The 14,629-nt window shown below is 50.6% G+C and overlaps 1 protein-coding gene across 1 annotated transcript in view; it reads right to left on the reverse strand.

Moving 5' to 3' along the window:
• Positions 1-14,629, reverse strand: part of LOC110525279 (adhesion G protein-coupled receptor V1) — a 255,023-nt gene that overhangs the window by 219,115 nt on the left and 21,279 nt on the right. Inside the window, exons 2-3 of the mRNA XM_036979421.2 lie at positions 2,916-3,097; positions 781-930 (exon numbers count right to left, since the gene is read on the reverse strand). Of these exons, the coding sequence (XP_036835316.2) occupies positions 781-930; positions 2,916-3,095 (330 nt within the window). The 5' untranslated portion in view covers positions 3,096-3,097. The remainder of the gene's footprint in view (positions 1-780; positions 931-2,915; positions 3,098-14,629) is intronic.

Consider the following 14,629-nt stretch of genomic DNA (forward strand, 5'->3'; position numbering starts at 1 on the left):
CCTCCAATATGTTCTCTAGTGTCCGTCCGTCCATCTTGTCCCCCCCCGTAGCACGGTCTAATCTACTGTGTGGTGAAGCCTTGGCTGTCAGAAATACTTTCTGCTCACAAAGGTGTCTTTTGGTGGAACCTTCTTCAGCAGCCCAGTGGCCCAGCCCTGGAGAACCCCGGTGGCCCAGCCCTAGTGAAGCCCAGTAGCCCAGCCCTGGAGAACCCCGGTGGCCCAGCCCTGGAGAAGCCCGGTGGCCCAGCCCTGGAGAAGCCCGGTGGCCCAGCCCTGGAGAAGCCCGGTGGCCCAGCCCTGGAGAACCCCAGTGGCCCAGCCCTGGAGAACCCCGGTGGCCCACCCCTGGTGAAGCCCAGTGGCCCACCCCTGGTGAAGCCCAGTGGCCCAGCCTTGGTGAACCCCTGTGGCCCAGCCCTGGAGAAGCCCTATAGATACACATCAATGGGAATCCAGGGCCTCTCAAGTCTTTCTGCTGGTGTTGAAATGGGGAGGCCCTGGGGCAGTGGTTGGACCAGGGTGAGGGATTAAGACACTCAGACACACTCATAAGCATTGCAACACATACACACATATAAATGCACACACGCACATATTGACACATGAGCATGGTACAAGGGAAACCATAATAACCCCTGAATTTGAATGACCTCACACACACTCACACACACACACACAAACACAAACACACACACACACACACACACACACACACACACACACACACACACACACACACACACACACACAACCCAACACACACTCTCTTTCCATTACCTGTAGCCTTAGGTTGAAGACAAAGGTCTCGTCGGCCTCGGGCAGCTCGTCGTCCCTTACAGCAATGAAGATAGTCTTACTGGCCTCTGACGACAGCAGGAAGGCTGCAGCCGTGGAGGCCTCAAAGTCCCCTGTGTCATCTCCCTCCAACTAGAAGCACCAAGGACAGTTGATGTTGTAATCATTTGACTTGATCTTACACCACTTAAACACAGACTGACTCACACTCGGCCTGTATGAAAATATAGAATGCTGGGGTCAACTCAACTGTGCCAACTGCTAGGGATAGAGTATTGAGATTTAAGGAACTGTCGAAAGAATATAGGAGCTTCAATAGGCCTGGGAAAGCCCCAACCAGGCCACTAGTTTGCCAGACACCCATGGGGAGGGAGAAGACACTGGCTCCCATGTGGAAGCTGACACATTCGTTCTGATGTGGGTGACAGTTACTGCCAACGTACTGCAGGCCTTTCATCTCACACACTGCCTCCCACAGTACAAAGGTCACTTATCTTATCCTCTTAAGGATACCTGCATTTGACAACTCAGGAGCAGACCAGCTTCGGTGACAACCGGGGTTGAGGCTAATGCTCCACTGTTCTGCCCTACTGCTGTGTGATGCTAGATACGGCTGCAAGAATCCTGACTAGGACCAAAAAATGTGATCATATTACTCCAGTGCTAGCCTCCCTACACTGGCTTCCTGTCAAGGCAAGGGCTGATTTCAAGGTTTTACTGCTAACCTACAAAGCATTACATGGGCTTGCTCCTACCTATCTCTCTGATTTGGTCCTGCCGTACATACCTACACGTACGCTACGGTCACAAGACGCAGGCCTCCTAATCGTCCCTAGAATTTCTAAGCAAACAGCTGGAGGCAGAGCTTTCTCCTATAGAGCTCCATTTTTATGGAATGGTCTGCCTACCCATGTGAGAGACACAAACTCGGTCTCAACCTTTAAGTCTTTACTGAAGACTCATCTCTTCAGTGGGTCATATGATTGAGTGTAGTCTGGCCCAGGAGTGTGAAGGTGAACGGAAAGGCTCTGGAGCAACGAACCGCCCTTGCTGTCTCTGCCTGGCCGGTTCCCCTCTTTCCACTGGGATTCTCTGCCTCTAACCCTATTATAGGGGCTTAGTCACTGGCTTACCAGGGCTCTTTCATACCGTCCATAGGAGGGGTGCGTCACTTGAGTGGGTTGAGTCACTTATGTGATCTTCCTGTCTGGATTGGCGCCCCCCCTTGGGTTGTGCCGTGGCGGAGATCTTTGTGGGCTATTCTTGGCCTTGTCTCAGGATGGTAAGTTAGTGGTTGAAGATATCCCTCTATTGGTGTGGGGGCTGTGCTTTGGCAAAGTGGGTGGGGTTATATCCTTCCTGTTTGGCCCTGTCCGGGGGTATCATCGGATGGGGCCACAGTGTCTCCTGACCCCTCCTGTCTCAGCCTCCAGTATTTATGCTTCAGTAGTTTATGTGTCGGGGCTAGGGTCAGTTTGTTATATATGGAGTACTTCTCCTGTCCTATCCGGTGTCCCGTGTGAATTTAAGTGTGCTCTCTCTAATTCTCTCTTTCTCTCTTTCTTTCTCTCTCTTGGAGCCCTAGGACCATGCCTCAGGACTACCTGGCATGATGACTCCTTGCTGTCCCCAGTCCACCTGGCCGTGCTGCTTCTCCATTTTCAACTGTTCTGCCTGTGATTATTATTATTTGACCATGCTAGTCAGTTATGAACATTTGAACATCTTGGCCATGTTCTGTTATAATCTCCACCCGGCACAGCCAGAAGAGGACTGGCCACCCCACATAGCCTGGTTCCTCTCTAGGTTTCTTCCTAGGTTTTGGCCTTTCTAGGGAGTTTTTCCTAGCCACCGTGCTTCTACACCTGCATGCTTGCTGTTTTGGGTTTTAGGCTGGGTATCTGTACAGCACTTTGAGATAACAGCCGATGTACGAAGGGCTAAATTAATACATTTGATTTGATTTGATTTGCTAATCATGGCTGGTCACCATTGCATTAAACCGACACTTACCCACAAGACTTAAGTCAGAGAGACTAATGCCAAGTTAGAGTAGATTACGTAAACACAAAGGTATCTAGATAACACTAGGTCGAATATGACCAGGTTGTTCCTACCAGAACCAGTGTGGTCACGTTGACCGGGTCTCCGATCCTCTCCACCACTAGGCGAACCACGGTGGTCTCGTTGACCACGAAGTCCGTCTGTCCCAGGAACCTCAGCTCAGCTGACTCAAGCCTGGCACTCGGGATGGACAGAGCCAGAATCAACCCAGCTAGTGTGAGGACAGTTGGCATTCCTGTCAGATGGATAGAACACAGACGGACGGACGGACAGACAGACAGACACAGACAGACAGACAGACAGTGAGAGAGACAGAGAGAGAGAGAGACAGAGGAAGATCTTCACAAAACGGAGCATTCATAGAACATTGTTGGGATACAAAAGAGAAGTATATTGGTGTATGTTGGCCATTGACACAGTGTTATAGGTTAGGTGCTCCAGAATAAGCAGAACAGGATCAGATTGGCAAGATAGAAGGGAAATGCCCCCGATAAAACCATAGTCCCACTGCTCACTGGAATATAAAGGAATAGTTGAACTAAACTATTCCATGCCCTAACTGATGCTGTCTATGTGTTTACATAATGACCTGTCTAGATTCTAGTTTCTCCTCCGCCTGACCACATCTATCAATAATACATGTGATAGGTGACGTTGTTCGTAGAGACAGTTGATAGCCTTTGGGGTTTTATGAGTCAGCGTGTGTTATACACACATACTGCCAGCGCTCTTCTTTCTTCTCAGAATCTAATCCGTTCTTCTGTCATGATTGACAAAACAAACAACGCAACCAGTGGGTGTGGTCAACATAATGCAAAGTTGTGGGCATCCAGATCCTGGTGAACACGACCACGTGTCTTTTTAAATATTTGCTGTAAATTACAAGGTTGAAAAATACACCCACAATGAATGAAGTCATGTTGTTTTCCTTTTTGGGGAGAGAAATGTCTTAGGAGACTTGGACATTGAAAGCAGCACATTTTCCATATGTTCCGTCCCTGTTAGATCACTCTGGGTTATTTCCAGTATCATGGGGTGTTTCTGAGAGAAACATGAATCAATACAGGTGTCATGCTAGAGAGCAGAGTGAAACAACTACATAGTGGAACATCTAAATGAAACAGAAAAACAGATATAGTGCCTTGCGAAAGTATTCGGCCCCCTTGAACTTTGCGACCTTTTGCCACATTTCAGGCTTCAAACATAAAGATATAAAACTGTATTTTTTTGTGAAGAATCAACAACAAGTGGGACACAATCATGAAGTGGAACGACATTTATTGGATATTTCAAACTTTTTTAACAAATCAAAAACTGAAAAATTGGGCGTGCAAAATTATTCAGCCCCCTTAAGTTAATACTTTGTAGCGCCACCTTTTGCTGCGATTACAGCTGTAAGTCGCTTGGGATATGTCTCTATCAGTTTTGCACATCGAGAGACTGACATTTTTTCCCATTCCTCCTTGCAAAACAGCTTGAGCTCAGTGAGGTTGGATGGAGAGCATTTGTGAACAGCAGTTTTCAGTTCTTTCCACAGATTCTCGATTGGATTCAGGTCTGGACTTTGACTTGGCCATTCTAACACCTGGATATGTTTATTTTTGAACCATTCCATTGTAGATTTTGCTTTATGTTTTGGATCATTGTCTTGTTGGAAGACAAATCTCCGTCCCAGTCTCAGGTCTTTTGCAGACTCCATCAGGTTTTCTTCCAGAATGGTCCTGTATTTGGCTCCATCCATCTTCCCATCAATTTTAACCATCTTCCCTGTCCCTGCTGAAGAAAAGCAGGCCCAAACCATGATGCTGCCACCACCATATTTGACAGTGGGGATGGTGTGTTCAGCTGTGTTGCTTTTACGCCAAACATAACGTTTTGCATTGTTGCCAAAAAGTTCAATTTTGGTTTCATCTGACCAGAGCACCTTCTTCCACATGTTTGGTGTGTCTCCCAGGTGGCTTGTGGCAAACTTTAAACAACACTTTTTATGGATATCTTTAAGAAATGGCTTTCTTCTTGCCACTCTTCCATAAAGGCCAGATTTGTGCAATATACAACTGATTGTTGTCCTATGGACAGAGTCTCCCACCTCAGCTGTAGATCTCTGCAGTTCATCCAGGGTGATCATGGGCCTCTTGGCTGCATCTCTGATCAGTCTTCTCCTTGTATGAGCTGAAAGTTTAGAGGGACGGCCAGGTCTTGGTAGATTTGCAGTGGTCTGATACTCCTTCCATTTCAATATTATCGCTTGCATAGTGCTCCTTGGGATGTTTAAAGCTTGGGAAATCTTTTTGTATCCAAATCCGGCTTTAAACTTCTTCACAACAGTATCTCGGACCTGCCTGGTGTGTTCCTTGTTCTTCATGATGCTCTCTGCGCTTTTAACGGACCTCTGAGACTATCACAGTGCAGGTGCATTTATACGGAGACTTGATTACACATAGGTGGATTGTATTTATCATCATTAGTCATTTAGGTCAACATTGGATCATTCAGAGATCCTCACTGAACTTCTGGAGAGAGTTTGCTGCACTGAAAGTAAAGGGGCTGAATAATTTTGCACGCCCAATTTTTCAGTTTTTGATTTGTTAAAAAAGTTTGAAATATCCAATAAATGTCGTTCCACTTCATGATTGTGTCCCACTTGTTGTTGATTCTTCACAAAAAAATACAGTTTTATATCTTTATGTTTGAAGCCTGAAATGTGGCAAAAGGTCGCAAAGTTCAAGGGGGCCGAATACTTTCGCAAGGCACTGTATAGTGATCCAGAGTGTGTGTGTGTGTCCCTCTGTGTGTGTGTGTGTGTGTGTGTGTGTGTGTGTGTGTGTGTGTGTGTGTGTGTGTTTGTGCGCGTGTGTGTGTATGTGCGTGTGCATGGTTGCATGCATGTGTGTGTCTGTGTGTATGCATGTGGTGGACAGGGTGCTTTGAAAGCTATCAAAAGTTGATTAAGAGCTGTTGTGTAGCAGGGTAGGGCAGAGGGAGGCAGAGGAGACAGATGGAGAGAGAGAGAGAGAGAGAGAGAGAGGGAGTGAGAGGGAGAGAGAGGAGACAGAGGGAGAAAGAGGGGAGAGAGGGGGAGAGAGAGGGATGGGGACAAGGAGGAGACAGAGGGAGAGAGATGGGCAGGGACAAGGAGGAGACAGAGAGCGAGGGACGGGGACAAAGAGGAGACAGAGGGAGAGAGAGGGAGAGAGAGGGGTGGGACAAAGAGGAGACAGAGGGAGAGAGAGGGGTGGGACAAAGAGGAGACAGGGGGAGAGAGAGGGGTGGGACAAAGAGGAGACAGGGGGAGAGAGAGGGGTGGGACAAAAAGAGGAGACAGAGGGAGAGAGAGGGACAGAGGGAGAAAGAAAGCAGACAGAGGGAGAGAGAGGAGACAGAGGGAGAGAGGGAGACGGGGACAAAGAGGAGACAGAGGGAGAGAGAGGGAGAGAGAGAGACGGGGACAAAGAGGAGACAGAGGGAGAGAGAGAGACGGGGACAAAGAGGAGACAGAGGGAGAGAGGGGAGAGAGAGAGACGGGGACAAAGAGGAGACAGAGGGAGAGAGAGAGACGGGGACAAAGAGGAGACAGAGGGAGAGAGAGGGACGGAGACAAAGAGGAGACAGAGGGAGAGAGAGGGAGAGAGAGAGACGGCGACAAAGAGGAGACAGATGGAGAGAGAGGGAGAGATAGAGACGGGGACAAAGAGGAGACAGAGGGAGAGAGAGGGACAGGGACAAAGAGGAGACAGAGGGAGAGAGAGAGACGGGGACAAAGAGAAGACAGAGGGAGAGAGAGGGAGAGAGAGAGACGGGGACAAAGAGGAGACAGAGGGAGAGAGAGGGAGAGAGAGAGAGAGACGGGGACAAAAAGGAGACAGAGGGAGAGAGAGGGAGAGAGAGAGACGGGGACAAAGAGGAGACAGAGGGAGAGATAGGGACGGGGACAAAGAGGAGACAGCGGGAGAGAGAGGGAGAGAGAGAGACAGGGACAAAGAGGAGACAGAGGGAGAGAGAGGGATTGGGACAAAGAGGAGACAGAGGGAGAGAGAGGGACGGGGACAAAGAGGAGACAGCGGGAGATAGAGGGAGAGAGAGAGACGGGGACAAAGAGGAGACAGAGGGAGAGAAAGGGATTGGGACAAAGAGGAGACAGAGGGAGAGAGAGGGAGAGAGAGGGAGAGAGTGGGAGAGAGAAGGAGAGAGAGGGGTGGGACAAAGAGGAGACAGAGGGAGAGAGAGGGATGGGGACAAAGAGGAGACAGAGGGAGAGAGAGGGATGGGACAAAGGGAGAAAGAGGAGACAGAGGGAGCAAGAGGGAGACAGAAGGAGAGAGAGAGAGGATACAGAGAGAGAGAGGGGGATGGAGGGAGAAAGAAAGGAGACAGAGGGAGAGAGAGGGAGACAGAGGCAGAGAGAGGGAGAGAGAGGGAAAAAGAGAGGAGACAGAGGGACATAGGTAGAAAGAGAGGAGACAGAGGGACATAGAGAGAAAGAGAGGAGACAGAGGGACAGAGGGACAGATGGAGAAAGAGAGGAGACAGAGGGACAGAGGGAGAAAGAGAGGAGACAGAGGGACAGAGGGACAGAGGGAGAAAGAGAGGAGACAGGGGACAGAGGGAGAAAGTGAGGAGACAGAGGGACATAGGGAGAAAGAGAGGAGACAGAGGGACAGAGGGACAGAGGGAGAAAGAGATGAGACAGAGGGACAGAGGGAGAAAGAGAGGAGACAGAGGGACAGAGGGACAGAGGGAGAAAGAGAGGAGACAGGGGACAGAGGGAGAAAGTGAGGAGACAGAGGGACATAGGGAGAAAGAGAGGAGACAGAGGGACAGAGGGACAGAGGGAGAAAGAGAGGAGACAGAGGGACAGAGGGAGAAAGAGAGGAGACAGAGGGACAGAGGGACAGAGGGAGAAAGAGAGGAGACAGAGGAGACAGAGGGACAGATGGAGAAAGAGAGGAGACAGAGGGAGAAAGAGAGGAGACAGAGGGACAGAGGGACAGAGGGAGAAAGAGAGGAGACAGGGGACAGAGGGAGAAAGTGAGGAGACAGAGGGACATAGGGAGAAAGAGAGGAGACAGAGGGACAGAGGGACAGAGGGAGAAAGAGATGAGACAGAGGGACAGAGGGAGAAAGAGAGGAGACAGAGGGACAGAGGGACAGAGGGAGAAAGAGAGGAGACAGGGGACAGAGGGAGAAAGTGAGGAGACAGAGGGACATAGGGAGAAAGAGAGAGAGTGGGAGAGAGAAGGAGAGAGAGGGGTGGGACAAAGAGGAGACAGAGGGAGAGAGAGGGACAGGGACAAAGAGGGAGAGAGAGGAGACAGAGGGAGCGAGAGGGAAAGAGAGGGAAAAAGAGAGGAGACAGAGGGACATAGGTAGAAAGAGAGGAGACAGAGGGACATAGAGAGAAAGAGAGGAGACAGAGGGACAGAGGGACAGATGGAGAAAGAGAGGAGACAGAGGGAGAGAGAGGAGACATAGGGACAGAGGGACAGATGGAGAAAGAGAGGAGACAGAGGGACAGAGGGACAGATGGAGAAAGAGAGGAGACAGAGGGACAGAGGGACAGATGGAGAAAGAGAGGAGACAGAGGGAGAGAGAGGAGACAGAGGGACAGATGGAGAAAGAGAGGAGACAGAGGGACAGAGGGAGAAAGAGAGGAGACAGAGGGACAGAGGGACAGAGGGAGAAAGAGAGGAGACAGGGGACAGAGGGAGAAAGTGAGGAGACAGAGGGACATAGGGAGAAAGAGAGGAGACAGAGGGACAGAGGGACAGAGGGAGAAAGAGATGAGACAGAGGGACAGAGGGAGAAAGAGAGGAGACAGAGGGACAGAGGGACAGAGGGAGAAAGAGAGGAGACAGGGGACAGAGGGAGAAAGTGAGGAGACAGAGGGACATAGGGAGAAAGAGAGGAGACAGAGGGACAGAGGGACAGAGGGAGAAAGAGAGGAGACAGAGGGACAGAGGGAGAAAGAGAGGAGACAGAGGGACAGAGGGACAGAGGGAGAAAGAGAGGAGACAGAGGGACAGAGGGACAGAGGGACAGAGGGAGAAAGAGAGGAGAAAGAGGGAGAGAGGGACAGAGGGACAGATGGAGAAAGAGAGGAGACAGAGGGAGAGAGAGGAGACATAGGGACAGAGGGACAGATGGAGAAAGAGAGGAGACAGAGGGACAGAGGGACAGATGGAGAAAGAGAGGAGACAGAGGGACAGAGGGACAGATGGAGAAAGAGAGGAGACAGAGGGAGAGAGAGGAGACAGAGGGACAGATGGAGAAAGAGAGGAGACAGAGGGACAGAGGGAGAAAGAGAGGAGACAGAGGGACAGAGGGACAGAGGGAGAAAGAGAGGAGACAGGGGACAGAGGGAGAAAGTGAGGAGACAGAGGGACATAGGGAGAAAGAGAGGAGACAGAGGGACAGAGGGACAGAGGGAGAAAGAGAGGAGACAGAGGGACAGAGGGAGAAAGAGAGGAGACAGAGGGACAGAGGGACAGAGGGAGAAAGAGAGGAGACAGAGGGACAGAGGGACAGAGGGAGAAAGAGAGGAGACAGAGGGACAGAGGGACAGAGGGACAGAGGGAGAAAGAGAGGAGAAAGAGGGAGAGAGGGACAGAGGGAGAAAGAAAGGAGACAGAGGGAGAGAGAGGAGACAGAGGGAGAGAGAGGAGACAGAGGGAGAGAGAGAGATGGGGACAAAGAGGAGACAGAGGGAGAGAGAGGAGACAGAGGGAAAGAGAGAGATGGGGACAAAGAGGAGACAGAGGGAGAGAGAGGGAGAGAGAGGGATGGGGACAAAGAGGAGAGAGACAGGGAGAGAGAGGGACTTGGACAAAAAGGACAGACCGGGAGAGACAGGGACTTGGACAAAGAGGAGAGAGAGGGAGATAGAGGGAGAGAGAGGGACTTGGACAAAGAGGAGAGAGGGAGAGAGAGGGACTTGGACAAAGAGGAGAGAGAGGGAGATAGAGGGAGAGAGAGGGACTTGGACAAAGAGGAGAGAGAGGGAGATAGAGGGAGAGAGAGGGACTTGGACAAAGAGGAGAGAGAGGGAGAGAGAGGGAATTGGACAAAGAGGAGAGAGAGGGAGATAGAGGGAGAGAGAGGGACTTGGACAAAGAGGAGAGAGAGGGAGATAGAGGGAGAGAGAGGGACTTGGACAAAGAGGAGAGAGAGGGAGATAGAGGGAGAGAGAGGGACTTGGACAAAGAGGAGAGAGAGGGAGAGAGAGGGAATTGGACAAAGAGGAGAGAGAGGGAGATAGAGGGAGAGAGAGGGACTTGGACAAAGAGGAGAGAGAGGGAGATAGAGGGAGAGAGAGGGACTTGGACAAAGAGGAGAGAGAGGGAGATAGAGGGAGAGAGAGGGACTTGGACAAAGAGGAGAGAGAGGGAGAGAGAGGGAATTGGACAAAGAGGAGAGAGAGGGAGAGAGAGGGACTTGGACAAAGCGGAGAGAGAGGGAGAGACAGGGACTTGGACAAAGAGGCGTGTGAGAGGGAGAGAGAGGGACTTGGAAAAGAGGAGGGAGACAGGGAGAGAGAGGGAGAGAGATAGACTTTGACAAAGAGAAGAGAGAGGGAGATAGAGGGAGAGAGAGGGACTTGGACAAAGAGGAGAGAGAGGGAGATAGAGGGAGAGAGAGGGACTTGGACAAAGAGGAGAGAGAGGGAGAGAGAGGGAATTTGACAAAAGAGGAGAGAGAGGGAGAGAGAGGGACTTGGACAAAGAGAAGACAGAGGGACTTGGACAAAGAGGAGAGAGAGGGAGAGAGAGGGACAGAGGGACAGATGGAGAAAGAGAGGAGACAGAGGGAGAGAGAGGAGACATAGGGACAGAGGGAGAAAGAGAGGAGACAGAGGGAGAAAGAGAGGAGACAGAGGGACATAGGGACAGATGGAGAAAGAGAGGAGACAGAGGGAGAGAGAGGAGACATAGGGACAGAGGGACAGATGGAGAAAGAGAGGAGACAGAGGGACAGATGAGGAAAGAGAGGAGAAAGAGGGACAGAGGGACAGAGGGAGAAAGAGAGGAGACAGAGGGACAGAGGGAGAAAGAGAGGAGACAGAGGGAGAGAAAGGAGACATAGGGACAGAGGGAGAAAGAGAGGAGACAGAGGAACAGAGGGAGAAAGAGAGGAGAAAGAGGGACAGAGGGACAGAGGGAGAAAGAGAGGAGACAGAGGGACAGAGGGAGAAAGAGAGGAGACAGAGGGACATAGGGAGAAAGAGAGGAGACAGAGGGACAGAGGGACAGAGGGAGAAAGAGAGGAGACAGAGGGACAGAGGGAGAAAGAGAGGAGACAGAGGGACAGAGGGACAGAGGGAGAAAGAGAGGAGACAGAGGGACAGAGGGAGAAAGAGATGAGAAAGAGGGACAGAGGGACAGAGGGAGAAAGAAAGGAGACAGAGGGAGAGAGAGGAGACAGAGGGGGAGAGATAGATGGGGACAAAGAGGAGACAGAGGGAGAGAGAGGGAGAGAGAGGTATGTGGACAAAGAGGAGACAGCGGGAGAGAGAGGGAGAGAGAGGGATGGGGACAAAGAGGAGAGAGAGGGAGAGAGAGGGACTTGGACAAGGAGGAGAGAGACAGGGAGAGACAGGGAGAGAGAGGGACTTGGACAAAGAGGAGAGACAGGGAGAGACAGGGACTTGGACAAAGAGGAGAGAGACAGGGAGAGAGATAAACTTTGACAAAGAGAAGAGAGAGGGAGAGAGAGGGACTTGGACAAAGAGGAGAGAGAGGGAGATAGAGGGAGAGAGAGGGACTTGGACAAAGAGGAGAGAGAGGGAGAGAGAGGGACTTGGACAAAGAGGAGAGAGAGGGACTTGGACAAAGAGGAGAGAGAGGGAGAGAGAGGGAATTGGACAAAGAGGAGAGAGAGGGAGAGAGAGGGACTTGGACAAAGAGGAGAGAGAGGGAGATAGAGGGAGAGAGAGGGACTTGGACAAGGAGGAGAGAGACAGGGAGAGACAGGGAGAGAGAGGGACTTGGACAAAGAGGAGAGACAGGGAGAGACAGGGACTTGGACAAAGAGGAGAGAGAGGGAGATAGAGGGAGAGAGAGGGACTTGGACAAAGAGGAGAGAGAGGGAGAGAGAGGGAATTGGACAAAGAGGAGAGAGAGGGAGAGAGAGGGACTTGGACAAAGAGGAGAGAGAGGGAGATAGAGGGAGAGAGAGGGACTTGGACAAAGAGGAGAGAGAGGGAGAGAGAGGGAATTGGACAAAGAGGAGAGAGAGGGAGAGACAGGGACTTGGACAAAGAGGAGAGAGGGGGAGATAGAGGGAGAGAGAGGGAAAGAGAGGGACAAAGACAGGATGGGAGTAAAACCTGTTATTCTGCCTGCTCTCTCCCCTGGTTAGGGGAACTTCCTGCCCCCTTATACAGATCACATCACACTCCGAGAGACTCTCTCTCTCTCACACAGATCCCCTCCTCTTCTAACGCCATCATGACCTCACTATCACTCACTTCTTCTGGCACACACAACTAAAGACCCTTCAAATAAGGTTGTTGCTGGGCAGATGCTGTGTGTATTGCCTGGGTCTGGTTATGTGCAGCGCAACAGTCTGTCCTGACACCGGCACCACTGGGGCTTCTGGGCCATGCAGGGCCTGTCTGTCAGAGCAGGCTCTCTGTCTGTGGAGAGCCTGGCAGAGCCTCCTGACATTGATAAGGCTCTGAGCAGTCCACACTCATGCCAGTACTGTTACAGGACAGACACAGGAGCATCAAAGGCCTCAGCGTCCAGAGACCCCAGATAGCGGGGCGATAGGCCAGGACAGTGGAGCACAGATTGGTGCGGTAACCATAGTAACCATATCTGTCCATCACAGATCTTTTGAGCCGAAGAGAGAGGGAGAGGGAGGGTAGAGGCCAGAACACAGGGGACTTGGCTGTCTTAACGCCAACCTCACAACAGACCCCTGATGAGATGATACATACAGACAGATACAGTGAAGGCTGCAGAGTGGAAACACATTGGATGGAATTTATAAGATCCCAATTCATATCAAACCAGTTTGTGTTCACTGTATTTAGACTGCATATTCAGCTAAACCTTAAAGCTGTGATCAAGATACATACTGCAAGCCAGCAAGCTAAGTAATACTTATTATTTTTATTTTTTATTTTATTTATGCAGTTGATTTTGGAATTATTGCCCCAATGCAAAAGTGCCAAACACGCTTGGCAGGAAAGTTTCTTAGTGTTGGGCATTGAGCTTCATTCAGGAGGGCGATTAAGCCTCTAGTTTCATGAGCTTAGAGTAGAGAACACAGTTGGGAGACTCTGCACCGGTTATCATTGGCACTAAACGGTGCAGTGCCATTAGGCAACAGGTCTCACTCGGCTGCCAGGAGCGTGACAGAGGTGCTCAGGGGTGTTTTGACCCTGTCACCTGTCAGTGACTTGGCAACAGGTTGACAGGGCTACACTGGGCCCATAGTAACTGAGACTGGGGAGATTACAGTGGATCCTGTGCAGCCGATGTGACGGGTGTTGGGTTACCAGGCTGCTCCTGGGGTCAGCCTTGGCCTGCCTCTAGGGTTTCTGCTGCCAGGAGCCAGGCCTGCTCCGTAGTCTTAACATGAATCATTAATTCACCAGACAAGACTTCACAGCCAGTGGGACCAGGAGTGTGTGTGTGTGTGTGTGTGTGTGTGTGTGTGTGTGTGTGTGTGTGTGTGTGTGTGTGTGTGTGTGTGTGTGTGTGTGTGTGTGTGTGTGTGGTAGCACAAGAAGAAGTACAGTCACTGGCTTCTTCGCGGTCGTTGATGACGCCATGTGTAGTGTCTGGTTGATGACGCCATGGGTAGTGTCTGGTTGATGACGCCATGTGTAGTGTCTGGTTGATGATGCCATGTGTAGTGTCTGGTTGATGATGTGAGAACAGTGTTGACTGTAACAGAAGCTTGGAAGGCATTAGGGTGTTGAAAGTTGAGCTGTAGTCAACGAACAGCAGTGTGGAGTGCAATAGAGATTGTATCATCTGTGGATCTGTTAGGGCGGTATGTGAATTGGAGTGGGTCTAGGGTTTCTGGGATGATGGTGTTGTTGTGAGCCATGACCAGCCTATCAATGCATTTCATGGCTACAGATGTGATTGCTACGTGGCGATAGTCATTGAGACAGCTTACCTTGGTGTTCTTGGGCACGGGGACTATGGTGGTCTGCTTGAAACATGTAGGTATTACAACGTGGGTCATGGAGAGGTTGAAAATCTCAGTGAAGACATTTGCCAGCTGGTCTGTGTATGCTCTGAGTGTTGCTTGCCTTGAAGCGAGCATAGAGGCATTCCGCTCGTTTGGTCGTGTCACTGGCAGCTCGTGGCTGGGTTTCCCTTTGCAATCTGTGATAGTTTGCAAGTCCTGACAAGCATCAGAGCCTGTAAAGTAAGATTCAATCTTAGTCCTGTATTGACACTTTTCCTGTTTGGTGGTTCGTCGGAGGGTTGTAAGCAGGATTTGTTATAAGCCCCCGGGTGAGTGTCTTCATACATCACTAAGTGTCCCTACATACAGTTTATACTTATTGATGATGTAATGTGTCATTATGAGTGCATCGTGTGCATCGTAACGGTGAACATCAGAGAATTCTGTAAATATACGTTGGGCAGAACCGTCCTGAAGCTGAATTTAAACGGTATTAAAGTACAGGGAAAGGATATGTTGAAAATGGAGGTGTCACCAAGTCTCAACCAATCCTAGCTTGGCACTGCAGGCCTTCCTCCGATGGCCCCGACACCAGCAGAACTTTCAGCCAGGCAGTACAATA

This window comes from Oncorhynchus mykiss, chromosome 6 (genome assembly GCF_057628025.1).
Source record: "Oncorhynchus mykiss isolate SJ-2025 chromosome 6, ASM5762802v1, whole genome shotgun sequence".
Lineage (NCBI taxonomy): Eukaryota > Metazoa > Chordata > Actinopteri > Salmoniformes > Salmonidae > Oncorhynchus > Oncorhynchus mykiss.